The 14,513-nt window shown below is 47.3% G+C and overlaps 1 protein-coding gene across 1 annotated transcript; it reads right to left on the bottom strand.

The window, feature by feature from the left end:
- Nucleotides 1-346: 346 nt before the first annotated feature.
- On the bottom strand, nt 347-1,156 carry LOC123042053 (FCS-Like Zinc finger 2-like). The gene has a single exon (XM_044464581.1). It carries the CDS (start codon nt 1,045-1,047, stop codon nt 757-759), a length of 291 nt encoding a protein of 96 aa, XP_044320516.1. The 5' UTR covers nt 1,048-1,156; the 3' UTR covers nt 347-756.
- Nucleotides 1,157-14,513: the final 13,357 nt, after the last annotated feature.

The following is a 14,513-nucleotide window of genomic DNA, read 5'->3' as shown; positions in this document are numbered from 1 at the left end:
AATGACAAAAATGCTTCTCCTCTACAGATTATCTTCCATTGTACGCACTCGCTTCATATGTGGTCTATTCTACAACATGCGAAGTACCAACCGCTATTCAAGCCGGTGACGCGGTTGAAGCAGGTGGCTACGGAGGTTTTTACCCAACATGGATGGCAGCATAATCTCCGGATCGGCCCACTAACCGTTTCGACATAGGCATAGTGTCGGTCTATAGGACTCTACTGTTGCTGAATTGTCTTTTTTTCTTTCCTTTTTATCAGATTTTTGGTGTTTGGTTGTGTGCATCCTAATTATGCAGAGGCCGGGTGATACTCCAAATGCTTTGTATCGGCTTGATGCTACATTTTAAGATAATAAAAGCGCTTTTTATCAGGAAAAAAAAATGAGAATCATGTTCGGTTGCTTTCTTCAGATCCATGGTCTTCCATTTCGTTCCGAACCAGGTAAATTCATCGGCACATCACAGACCGACCAAGAATCAGGTAAAATTTCGTCCCACCCGGACAGCCTAAATAGCTTGCCATGGACATGGAAGCTACAGGCACCTATGCTTGGTGCCGCCTGATGCTGCTGCCCTGCCTTGCCTTCCGTAGGCGAGGCCAAGCTGGCAAGCTGCATCTGGTGCCTCCACCGGTCCAGGCTAGAGCACAGGCCGGAGAGACGGAGACGACGATGATTCTTCATAATACAGACGCTCTATTCTTCTGAATTCGGATCTTGTCGATCCATACAAAACATTCAGCGGCCAGCCGGTTAGCTTGCGACGGACACCTTCCTGGACTGCCGCTGCTCACGGTGGGATTCCGTCTCCGCCGAGAACCGCTGCAGCCTCCGCGCGGCCTGCCTGGCGCAGACGGCGTCGAGGTGCATCTGCTCGTGGCGGCACTCCTCGCTGCAGTAGGGCGTGTCTCCTCTGTACATGAAGACGTCGCTGTCGCGCGCCAGCGGCTTGGCGCAGAGCGCGCACGCGTCCATCGTCGGCATGCCGGGCTCACCGAGCAGCTCGGCGTCGAAGAAGAAGGAGCAGGCCACTGATGGCTCCATGGTATATTGGTATGTGTGTGTAGGTGACTTTGCAGCAAAATGCTGAGTAGAGCAGAGCTGAGCTTGCTGGTGCGCTTCTGGTAGTGCGAGGAGAGGGAGGAAGAGGAGAGCGAGCGAGTTGGGTGAGGATAGGAGTGGAAGGCTCGTATATATGGTGCGTGGTCCGGTGCGCGGTCGGGTGCGCCCACGGGTCGTGCAATACCGTGCGCTGGACGGCCGGGCATGCATGCGCTCGGCTCCACCGAGAGGAAAACGACGACAATCGTGCTAGGTCGACCAGGTCCCGAAGGAGACATCGCTCTGGAACGTCCCTGTTGATGTAAGTTGTGATATTTTCAAGTTGAGAAAAAGTTATGATATTTTGTGAAGGCTACTGTAGAAATGTAGCCGTACTTGTACTTGAAAACTCTCGAAAATACAATTAGCAACTATACCAGACTGGTAGCATATTATTGGAGAAGAATTCGTTCGTGCCTCCTCTAGTCGTAGACTTGGGCCCCAATATATTCTGATTGTACTTGTATCAGCATAAGTTTAGGCAGCTTCGCTTAAACTAGTGCTAAGGTTTTGTGCCGATAATTAGCTCGCCAGGCTTTTTGCCAACATAGGACTGATAGGAGACAGGTGCCCACATGGTTAGCCCACGCCAATAATCGACACAAATGCTTGTCGTGCAGTGTACTGTACGTGATATTTTTATGAGACGCACGATGAAGAAAAGAAAATACAGAACAGAAATTAAAAATCTGGAGGTCCCCTCCTTCAAGTTAAGTGCCATACGGGAGGGAAATCTTGAGCTGTGGTGCATCCGTGCATGCTCGCCACGGCAGCAACTCGTGAACAGTGGACTCGCGCGCGCACTTGCTGATCTTGTCTGCGCTCGGCCCGCACTCAAACGCGCGCACCAGCTAGCGGCAGCTAACAAGCAACGCGTGCAGGCATTTGCAGCCTTTAAAACTTCTGGCTCAAGGATACTGCTACAGAAAAATGCAAGATTATTGAGCTGTTTAAGTGGAGTGGTTTGTTTAGCTAGCTTGGGGATCGTGCACGTTTCGTACCATGGGGGGAACCACCTCCCAGTTGCAGCTGCGGTTGCCATTGAGCGTTGAAGGGATCAACTCAAGATTCCATTGGCACTCACCTCGCAGTCCACCAATCTTTCTTGCCGGCCAGGCAGGCAGGCCTCGTCCTGGGGGACAGCTTTTCTCGAGATCTGCGTGCAATTTGTTTTTACGGATTCCTCGAGCAGTACAGTGACGCGTCGGACGTAATCATCGGAGTATGCAAACATCGGGAGAAGGTCGACTTCTTCCTCCGGGAGGGGAGCGAAACTTGGGAGTATCCGACTACAAACTGTTGGCACGCACGGCGATCTCTTGGAAGTACTCGCGGTCGACTGCTCTGAGTGCTGCCGACCACAACCAACCTTGCCGCGGAGTGTGGAGTTTCGCGTACTCACTTCACAAACACTAAGGCCTCATTTGGCTGAGCAAACCCAGGGCATGAAAACCCCAACCAAGGGATTTCCCTGGTAGGTGGGATCCCCCCTCCCACCACGGGGATATGACCCTTGCCATTTGGTAACGTGTGGGCAGGGGGAAACTGAATCGTTCTACCCTCGGAATCACACAGCAGGTAACTTTTTTATTAGTAAAACATTAGAAAACAGGCTAATTCCACAAGTAATTCCCAAAATGTCTAAACAAAAGGCGCAAATAATTCTGCAAAATATATAGGAATGTCCAAGACATTACAAATAATTCAAGAATTTGGGAATAATCAGAGGAAATTAATGAACTTGTAAACTGATAAATAATAATATATTGAGAATATCAACTCGACACGCTTTTGACAAAATCATCGGAGGTGCATTGCTTATAGGAAGTTAACACAGAACAAGAAACCAAATCTTCCTCCTCTCATGCTGCCATTACAAATAACATCATTGTTCAACAGGTTCTGAGTTTTAGAACAATGAAGCCAATGCCAATAGGAACAAATAGATTTTAGCTACTAGAAACACGATAGTCGCGGGCTTGTTCTGAACCTTTACACCAGTACAAAAAGTTCTAAATTATCAAAACTCCATGCCATGGACAACCGCACTTCTGAAGATGCAAATTGTAACACAATGTTCGGGATATCTCGTCTTCCTCTACTCCACATAAGCTGAGAACAGCAGCTCGACGTTGACTGAATTAGAACATTTTCGTTTGGAAGTCAGCAACTGTTTCATAATACAACAGTTTAGTAAATCGTTCAATACTAGTACGACACGGTTTCATTGCACTATTTTCAAGCATAAATAGATCATCAACAGGTGGCAAGACTAGTGAAAAAAAGGTTCACCCTTCTGAGTAGTACTCATGTGAGAACTTCTTACCCATATCTTACAATTTATTCGGAAGACAAATAAGTTGATTTATGTTGCATTTGAGAACTGGAGTACATGGCCATCGTTTATCATACCTGGCCCCTTCTCTACTGGATGTAATTAAAGAAAGGCACACATAGAACTGTACAAGGTTGATCGAGCATAGAAAAACGTAATTAGTTTATCCTATCACTGATCCACCTACCAGTTTAATTATCCTTTTCAGATAAGAATTGTGAATAGATTAATGTAAGTTGACAAATAAAGCATTATTGGGCTAGATTAATGTAAGTTGACAAATAAAGCATTATTGGGCAGACATTTTCGCACTATACGCAATGTAGTTTTCTTCATTGCAGAAAGTAAAAGGTATATACTTTATAAAAATAAAGGCAAAGAAAAAAGTATGTGTAATATGTGCAGCAATTCATTGGCTGCAACAGTCACAGATCCTGCACTAGCACATCATACAATAATGGAATTAGCAACAAGTAGTAACTGCTCAGGCATGAGACTTTGCCCACCAGCGGGCTATAAGAAAACTGCAAAGCTCCAAATTAGTTTCAACCAAGATCCAACTTCTGTTGTAATCTAATGACTTCCACCAGTAGTTCAATTCAATAATCAGAAAGTTCAGTTCAACCAAGAGCCCTACTCTGCCTAAGCCTTAAAAAACACTTGGGCAAGAAAACAAGCCTTGGAAGATTAAATCATGAAGGTTCACTTGTTCTAAGTGTAATGAGGGAAAATACCTTCACTCCAAACAGGATTACATAGTCTAGAAGCAGTCGTTCCTTTGCAAAGACAAGACTATCTCGCAACAAGAAGAATGACATATCGTCACCTATCAGATTCAGACAAACCACAAATCATTATCCAACAATGTTATTTTTAATCTGGACAATCACTCCATATTTGCCAACGGAAAATAAATTATATACATCATCTATATTTTTGAGCTTAAACTATAATGTCAGGGCAACGAATTCCATATGTATATGCTAAAGAAAGAAACAATAATGATTACTGTTTTGAGCTTAGATTATCATTGCATCAGATTCAGTGACATATTATTCTCCTCTGGTATTAACAGAGAGCAACATTAAAACAACCATTCATACTTCTGGTCATAAGAATTTGGATTTTATACTCTACTAGCTAAACACAGATGCAAGATCCAGTAGTTCAGGAATCAAGAGTTGAAAGAACAAACCATAAAGAGTTCAGGAATCAGTAGTTTATGAATTGTGATTTGATTAAATGGCAGCTGCTAAGCCGACACCAATCATCTCTGAAATAAGTACACACCACTGACACTGTTTGTGCACTGCTGCCATTGTATGAAAATTAGTTGTCTTAACCAGTACAGCAATATCTCTCTCCCACTATTGATTTTTAATTTCAGAAGAAAGGCATAACACAGGTGAGATGTATAACCTGTGAGTAAATTTTGCATTCGGCCTATAAAATTAGTTAAAAGAAGAGGAGAAGTGCTCAGGTTCTAGAATCTGTATGTTCAAGCATCAGTGCACGGACGTTGAGTGCATCGACTGGTGAAAAAAAATGAGGTGGAAGAGGAGGGGGGCTAACCTTAGGTCGACATTAGTGGAATTTGACCGTGGAGCCGTCGCCGTCGCCGTCGCCGGAGGGGACAGGAAATTCGAGGCGGAGGGGAGATCCGGGGAAGGAGCAGCGTAAGGACCAGTGACGTCGCGGTCATTGGAGAGACGGAGTGAGGTGGCGGACCACCGGAGGGAGAGGGGCCGGACCGTCTCTCCAGTCGCCGGCGGAGAAGGTCGGAAGCGAAGCGGTGGATCTTGGTCGAGCTCGCGGTCTCGAGCCGTGGCTTTTCTCCCCGACTCCTGGAGGCGTGGAGCATTTTCCTAGGGAAACAACGCGGGTCGGGGATGGATACCTCCCCAACGAATGCGTGTCGCTATGGATTTTCCCGGTTCGATCTTGCCCGTGCTATCTCCACCCGGGGAATCGGCGGGGATCTCGGAGGGATTCCCTGCGACCAAACGAGGCCTAAATCTTACTTCGTTTCCTTCTCTCCGGTGATTGCTTAGAAACGTACTTCCTCTGATCCATTTTAGTCTGCACATAAGTTTTTTCCAAAATAAAAGTATCTCTGTTTCGACCAAACTTATAGAAAAAAAATATCAACATTCACAATGCTAGATCAATATTATTAGATTCATTGTGAAATGTAATTTCACAATATATATATTTTGTATTGTAGATGTTGATATTATCTTAATATAAATTTTGTCAAACGTTGTAAATTTGACTTGATTAAAACCTACTCCCTCCGTCTCAAAATAAGTGTCTTAACCTTAGTATAATTTTGCACTAAAGTTAGTACAAAGTAGAGACACTTATTTTGGGACGGAGGGAGTAATACACGAAGTAAAAGGACAGGAGGGACTACTTAAATTTGGCAACATACAGTTGTTATGAACTGCTAGTAATCTCTGTAGATGAAACCAGGAAGGATAAAGTAAGAGTGCTTTCCTTTAAAGCACGGGCATAGTCAAATTTAAGCACAACACGTGAAATGGTAAAATTTATGTAGTTGTCAAAATGTTGTATTGTTGTAACAAAGCATACAACATTTAAACACCCATCGGTCTATATATACACACCGAGCTCATATATACCATCCATCGGCAGACCTTCCTTCGCCAAGCTACATTGGGCCACTCACTCACCGCAACAGCTAAATAGTACCGCTATGGCGCCGACTCAACCTGGTAGTCGGGTCAGGTTTGCCTGGGTCGAGGTCTACCAAACCCATGCCCGATAACTAAATGCGTCTACCCACGACCCTACCCATGGGCGTTGGAGCAGACCCATGCCTGAACCCGATGGGTTACCCATCGAGTTGCCGTACCGTGCGCAATAGAGAATACTGGCAAAAATTCATATGTCACAGACTGGTTCACACAGTGGTAAAAATGCACAGATAGCTTCAGTTCCTAACCATCAAAGAGAATATATAGTAGAACAAATAGAAATCATAGTAGCTTAGGGGGTTCAGGAGCACAAATAGCATCACAAATACATGGTTGAGGTCTTCAGGAGCACAAATACATGGTTCAGAAGCACAAATACAAGGTTCAGGTGTATAAATAGCAGCACAAATACAAGGTTCAGTAGCACAAATACATGGTTCAGAAGCACAAATACAAGGTTCGGGTGCATAAAATAGCAGCACAAATACAAAGTTCAGGAGCACAAATACAAGGTTCAGGTGCCAACAAGCTAGCAGCTGCAAGTAGTAGTGTAGCAGCTCATGTTAAAATGTAAACAACGCCAGATAGCCAGGTAGTAGTGTAGCACGCCAGGTCGTCAGCCTTCTCATCGCAACCAAGCAGCAGCGGCATCATCATATAATTAGGCTTACATTTATAGAACAAAAACCAACATGGACAAAAAACGATTTATAGAATAAAAACCAACATGGACAGGGGGCATATGCCCCCCCTCCCCGACACACTTCCACATTGTATTTATTCAAGAGTTATTTGTAGTTGAGTACATTATAATCATATAACCAGTTCTAGCGTGACTGCCGCGTCACCGACACCGTCAACTTTGTCTTCGGAGACGCCACAGCAGTCTTCCAGGATTGCGTCCTCCTGGCCCGCGCCTCGCTCCCGGGCCAGAAGAACACCATCACGGCGCAGGGACGCTTCAACGGCTTCTCCTTATAGTTTTGCAACATCTCCGTGCAAGACGACCTCCTACATGCGCAGGCTAACCAGACCGTCAAAGCCGCTGTGACACAGACCTTCCTGAGCCGGCAATGGAAGGCATCCTCGTGGGTGGTGTTCATGGGGATGGAGTCTTACATCGGCGGCTTGGTGCGACCCGAGGGGTGGCTCGCGTGGGACAAAAACCAGACCACGCTCAGCACGCTCTACTACAGGGAGTACATGAACACAGGCTCCAGCGCGGGGGTCGGCGGTAGGTTGAGGTGGCCGGGTTACCACATGAATATGAGCTAGGCCAAGGCCAGGAACTTCACCGCGGTGCAGTTCATCGACAACAATATGTTGCTACCGGCCACGAGCGTCGGGTTCACATATGGACTGCTCGCGTCTTGATCGATCAGCTGATGAGTCAGTTTACCATGACAGGGTCCCGAGGTGCGATGAGTTGTAGTTACCCGTCATATACAAGTACTATGGATGGAAGAAACTCAGAAATGTCTTGTTAGATTGAAGTTACAGATTAATGCTCACCTTCTCTCCTTGTTAGGAATGATAATTAATTGGATACTTACACCAATTTTACGCAACGATCATATGTGTTTTGCAGGCCATTAGTGCGCCAGAGCACCACAAGACTCAACAAGCGATTGGGGCCTTCCTCGTCGTCTTACAACAATTTTTTCAAACTTGAATGAAGACAATGTGATTTTGATAAACTTGGCCATCATAAAATAAAATATCAGCCAATCTGACGTGTGAATGAGTGATATTTTTCTCCGCCCTGGCCTTTTGCTTACTCACCTCACATACTGCAAATCTTGCTTCGTTTTTATTCTCACGTGATTGCTAAATTTGGCAAGGTATAGTTTTCTGTGACGTGTGAGTAATCTCTGTAGATGAAAGCGGGAAGGATGGAAATAACAGTGCTTTCCTTTAGAGCATGAGCATAATCAAATTCAAGCACAACACGTGGAATGATAAATCTCATTTTGTTAACAAGAATTTGTTTTGTTGTAACAAAGTTTACAATATTTAATTTTACTAGTATAAGGGACACTAAGGAGGCTAGGGAGAAATATCTGTTGCTATGGGAGTTGCTAAGCTCATGTGCTGCTCGGCGAGCGCAACCGTGGATGTGAGATCCAACGGTCAAAACACAAACAAATGTATACTGACATTTTGACTTTTGCTTTTGTGACACTATTTATGCTGATTTTTTCCATTTCTTCTTTTGTGTTTTAAGTCTTGATTTGAAATGTTCACAATTTGTAGAGACATGTCTTGTGAACACTCATATTTTTTTGGAATTATTTAAAACATTTAAATGTGTTTGTGGAAAAGTGATAGCATGATAGCACCTAATGTGTGGTAGCACCTGATATTCCCCCAACAGGCTAGACATCCACTTTTTTTGGTTATGGCAAGGGAAGTATACAAGGATGTATTCCGTGTAGTATCAATAGGATACAAAATACGATGAGCACACACCTGACCTCTGCACGACTAGAATGTACACAACTACCATTAGCGGAACATAGAAAGTACCACACCAGTAAAAATAAAGTTATACATGGCCGATGGAATGCTTTGACGTGCAAAGAAAAGAGCAATGATGATCCACATCGAGCAATTACAACTACCTATGTGATGTGTTGCTCTGGCTCTAGGGTAGATAGAGACCATTTGTTCTTTCAATTTAATTTTAGTATTAGAGTCTGGAACTACTTGCAGGTGGATTGGCAGTCAGAAGATAATATGAGAACTATTGCTACTCAGGCTAGGAAGGATTTCGACAACAAAAGTGCTCTTCTGGTCCTAGGTGCAAATGCACTTGCACCTGTTCGAACAGTAAATTCTGAAAAGTGGCAAAAAAAATTACAAAAAAATTATAGACAAATATTCTTGAGTGTTCTTCCTATGTACAAATTTTCTTGAACAGATCACATTCACAGAATTTTCAGTAAAAAACAAAACAAGCAGCCCAAAATGCTTAAAAAATCACCTTTTCATACTACTGTTTTTTTTGTTCTGTGCACATGGAATGTTATTTCTTCATGAAAATTTGCGTGGGAGTAGAACATTCCTAGATGTGTGTTGTAAAAAGAACCATATTTTTTAAATCTATATTAGTATTGTTTAGCATTTTACTGTTCATCCAAAAGTGCATATGCACCCGGCAGCAGATATTGCATGTTCTTCAAAAACATTTCTTTGCTGAAGTGGTTTTCCTATCTTGCTGGAATATCTGGATCGCTAGGAATGCAAAAAATCTTCAGAAAAGATAGGCCCGCTTTCTATAAGTGGAAGAGGGGATTTGTGCATGACACAACCATGTTGGTGCATAGAATTAAGTCTAGGTCCAGGGATAATTTGTTGAAATGAGTTTCTTACCTTCCACCTTAAAGCGTCAGTTGCATTGTAGTTCTTGCTCTTATTCCTTTTTCCTGATATGAAGTTGTACATGATGTACGGTTCCATGCTCTACATTAAATAAAGTTGCAAGGTTGTGAGGTTTTTGCCCTACGGTTCATAGTCACAAAAATAAATGCTGACCAACAAAGATGATGTAAGTGCACACAATGCAAACTGAAATTCTCTGAGCACAAAGCAGACAGTCCAACCACCGAGAGTCAAATTTGGAGACAAGAGCATCCGTCTCCACAGTTCACGTATGAATTTTCAAGAGAGCGGACCACTAAAATCCCCAACTGGGAAAGCTTAGGCAATCTCATACCCACATCGCAACTATACGCCCGCGGTAAATCTGGACATGACAACCTAAGTGTGCCATGTTGGGTGTTCATTACTTTCCTGCATGGAAACTTGGCTTCAGTGGGTGGTGTCTAAACCGAAATGTTGCCTTCATTTTCCACTGAGTTAATATTAGAGTGGTACAGATATATGTTTTAGTTGAATAGGCGATGACAAACTTCGTCATTTCCTTTCACTTGCTATGCCTCAAAGTGCACTAACTCAACTGCGAGTAGATCGGGGTTGGACTTCATCGCTTCAGATCTAATTTATGGGAGCCTCGTTGGCGGGCAACCATTTTTATAATTTCCATTGGAGGAAGCTAGTCGATCCAGTTTATGAGGAAAATAGCAACAAAATCGAACCTTAAAACTTAACAAAATTTGCTTGTTTTAGTAAACTTGAGCTAAAACCACCCACGCACTCACACTGATGGGTGAGGAAGGCGGGACTGACAACCCAGGTCGGATGGAGAAGCAAGATCCGATGTGAAGCGGTTCTAGGCATTGTCAACCCATCAAGAAAGATAAATCGCCGTGAAAATGTTTGACTTTTAGCTTAGGCATGACAAGATCGTTCTGATTCTTAAAATTGGAATTGTGATGAATTATTGCACCCAAATTGGGTAAGTTTGACATACATTTCAAAAGAAGAAAAATCACAATGATCCAGGTTCTTGGCGTCGCATAATTAGCTTGCCATGCTTCGTGCCGCCTGATGGTGCTGCCCTGCCTTGCCTTCCGCAGGCGACGCCAAGCTGCATCTCGTGCCTCCACCGGTCCAGGTTAGAGCATCGGTCGGAGAGTCGGAGACATCGATGGTTCTTCAGGCTGGCCAGTTAGCTCGCGACCGACACCTTCCTGGACTGCCGCTGCCCACGGTGGGATTCCGTTTCCGCCGAGAACCGCTGCAGCCTCCGCGCGGCCTGCCTGGCGCAGACGGCGTCGAGCTGCATCTCCTCCTGGCGGCACTCCTCGCTGCAGTAGGGCGTGTCCCCTCTATACATGAAGACGTCGCTGTCGCGCGCCAGCGGCTTGTCGCAGAGCGCGCACGCGTCCATCGCCGACATGCCTTGCTCGGCGAGCAGCTCGGCGTCGAGGAAGAAGGATCAGGCCGCTGATGCCGCCATGGTACGTGTGTGTAGGTGGCTTTCGAGAAAAATTGCTGATCAGAGATTATCTTCGTGGTGCGCTTGCTTGCTTGCTGCTTTTGATGCTGCGGGGAGAGGGAGGAAGATGGGAGGGAGCGAGTTGGATGGAGAAAAGAGTGAAAGGTTCACGTACATATGGGGCGTGTTTGGTTGCTTTCGCCGCCGGACCCGGCTCAGAGGAAAAAACGAGCCAGGCTGAGCAGGGCCTGAATAAGCCAAAACAGAGCCAAAAACGGAGATAACCAGTTGATTAGTTGCCTGCATTAAGGATCTTATCATCGAGATGCAATTTTCACCTGACGCTTGGTTGCATACATGCATATGATTAGAAGTTAACAACAAAACTAAACAACCACCAGGTTTGCCTTCTCATTTCGTCGAACACATTGAGTGCGCCGGAGCTTCCTCTGCTCCTCGCGTCGCCCACGGAGCCCGTTCGCCGCCGCCATCGAGCTCCTCGCGCCGCTCTTCGCCGACCTCCTGCGCCGCCACCCCACTGACGCCGTCGTGTTCGATGGTGTCCTACCGTGGGCCGCCACCACCGTCGCCGAGCTCGGCATCTCGCAGTACGCGTTCATCGGCATGGGCTGCTTCACGCTCTCCGTGCAGCGGTCCCTGCTCCTCCACACCCCGCAGGAGAGAGTCGCGTCGCCCATGGAGCCGTTCCTCGTGTCGGGCCTCCACGACGCGGTACGGCTCACCAGGTTGAGGCTCGCCGAGGCGACGCTCCCCGGCACGGACTCGCGGGAGTTCTTGAACCGCATGTTCGACATCGGGCGTGCCACGGTCGGCTGGTCGTCAACTCGTTCGCCGACATCGAGCAGAGGTACATCAAGCACTACGAGAAGACTACCGGGAAGCCAGTGTTCGCCGTCGGGCGGTGCCGAGGCACGCGGCTGAGGCACTCACCGGCGGTCGACGGGCACACGGACGCCACCCTGCCCGCCTACGTCCGCACGAACCCGTCGCTCAGAAGCGACAGCGCGGCGCCTGCCGCGAACGCCAGGGCGTGCTCATCGACCTGCGTCTCATACCGCTTGGGGGAGGTTGTTGATGAAGGTGATGGCCTCCGATAGCTTCGCCGCGTGGTTGATCTCGTCCGTGGTAGCGTCGCTCTTGCCGTAGAGAATGTTCTCCCGGATGCTCGTTGCGAACAGCGCCGTTTCCTGGTTGACGAGCCCGATCTGCTCGCGCAGCCACTTGGCGTCTAGGCCCTTGATGTCGTGCATGTCGAGGAGGACCGAGCCCGAGAGCGGCTCATAGAACCGCTCGATGAGGGAGACCACAGTGCTTTTGCCGGAGCAGCTCCCGCACGCGCTACGTAGTTGATGTCGTCGCCGCCCGGGCTGCTGCCACCCGCCTCCACGTCGGCCGCCGCGGGACTGAGGCACACGACTGAGGCACTCACTGGTGGCCGACGGGCACACCGACGCTTCTTGATCGACAGCGCCGACGACTCTGCGGACAAGGGTGGCGCCGCGACCGACGGGATCGATTGGAGCAGAGGGAGAGAGAGGGGATTGAGGATTAGGGAGAGAGAGAGGGATTAACTCCAGACACGCGTCTCCAGAGAGCCACCCACTTGCGCCTCAAAGCATCGCTCAGCCTGGCTTTCGGAAAACTGCCGATTCGGCCGTTCACAACGGGGCAGGCCCAGGGATGTTTTAAGAACCGTGCTATGCGGGCTAAACAGTGTATGTAGGCAACCAAACAACTGGGGGCCAAAAAATGCTGCACCGTGCGGGCCTGATTGGACTCGATGCAGGCAACCAAACTCGCCCATGGTGTATGGGAACGGGCAGGGCAAGGCCGTTGGAATACTGTGGTCCGGTGCGCCCACACGTCGGGCAAATATCGCGCGTCGGACGGCCGTCCCGGGCGGTGGTAGGCGGTTGCACCCGTCCACCGAGAGGAAAACTGTTAAGAAATAAAATATGTGATCAATTGTATGGAAGAGATGCCTCTCAGGAGGTGTTTGTTAGGGAAGAGGTGTCTCCTCAACACACCCCTTGAGGCTGTATATAAATGAGTCTCCCACATTGCAATGGACTAAGAGAATCATTTGTGTCTCTTCTTTATCTTCTTTAATTTGATATTACAATACGTTATCAGCAATTGTCTCTACCAATAGAGCAGTTGGCCCTCTCACACGATGAGCCGACTAACTGCCGCGTGCAGTTCACGGCGATGCTCTGCCAGGCCGATCCACTGCGTGGCACAGAAAACGGAGACGGCGGCTGCCTATACGGCCGACGCTAGGCGAGACGGCAGATTTGACAAATTTGACCTATAGACGAAATTAAATCACAGAATGAACTATCCGTGAAACTATTTCACGCGGCTGACCCGTGACGCCTACCTCTCAGGCGCTGCACTAGTGCAACGCCTGGGAGCTAGGCGCTGCACTAGTGCAATGCCTAGAAGCTAGGCGCTACACTATATAGTGTGGCGCCTAGCTCTCAGGCGCTGCACACGACTTAGTAATTTTCTGATCACACGTGTGCGACGCTGGCGGTGTAGCGCCTATCTGCGAGGCGTTACATAGTGTAGTGTGGCGCCTTCGTGTCGGGCGTCACACAAAAAGGTCAGCCGCGTGAAATAGTTTCACGGATAGTTCATTATGTGATTTGATTCCATCTATAGGTCAAGTTTGTCAATATACACAGGTGAGACCCCTGCGGCCGTGAGGCAGCGTGCACGGCTGCTTGACAACGCAGTGGCGCGGCTGGATTGCCAAGGCGACGCGGGCGCGGCACCCTGATGCGAAGCATGGCATCACGGCGGCTATGCACTGTGCCGAAAAGACGAGCATGCATACCCATGCAGTCATCCGCACAAGAAACCGATCCAGGAGAAAGCTAATTGATTTTTCTGTTTGTGATTAGCATGATCCTATGACTAACTGTGTTTCCCTGAATCAGGGATCAGGGATCATTAACGAATGAGCGCTACATACCCAATAAAACAGCCGTCATCACTATGGATGGAATCGCACGATTCATGGCTGCTCCACTACTCTACGGGGACGCGGTTTGCATCGGCGACGGCCTTCGGCCTGCCGGCGCTGACCGCCGAGACCATGGACTTGCTGAAAGTCGCAGAAGAGCGATTCCATCTGGCACAAGATGCTAGTTTGATGGTGGAGTTGGCGATGTGCACAGCGATCTATGGCTACTCGTCGGGAACTGGACCACAGGAGAAGGATGAGAAATCCTATCTCTTTGGCGATTTTGCAAATCAGCCTCTGAATTATTTGATAATCCTGAACAAGTCCCTGTATTTTTAAATTGAGACCTAAGCTTATTGAGGCTTGCGGTTTAGCCCTACGGCTTATTTAAAATTACAGTAGGGTGATCGGGCTCGTTGGACTTTATCAAAGCCATTGGGCTTTCTATTTTCAACACTTTAACCGTAAGGTTATTGTTATTTGCGTTTTATGCCCCAGGCTTTAGAGCAAGTATACATCATAGACCAT

The sequence above is a fragment of the Triticum aestivum genome, chromosome 2B (assembly GCF_018294505.1).
Source record: "Triticum aestivum cultivar Chinese Spring chromosome 2B, IWGSC CS RefSeq v2.1, whole genome shotgun sequence".
Lineage (NCBI taxonomy): Eukaryota > Viridiplantae > Streptophyta > Magnoliopsida > Poales > Poaceae > Triticum > Triticum aestivum.
The sequence above is the reverse complement of the archived record's forward strand: the minus strand, read 5'-3'. Positions and strand labels throughout refer to the sequence as shown.

Excerpts from the sequence above, each read along its gene's own strand:
- LOC123042053 (XM_044464581.1), bottom strand. The coding sequence starts at position 1,047 with ATGGAGCCATCAGTGGCCTGCTCCTTCTTCTTCGACGCCGAGCTGCTC.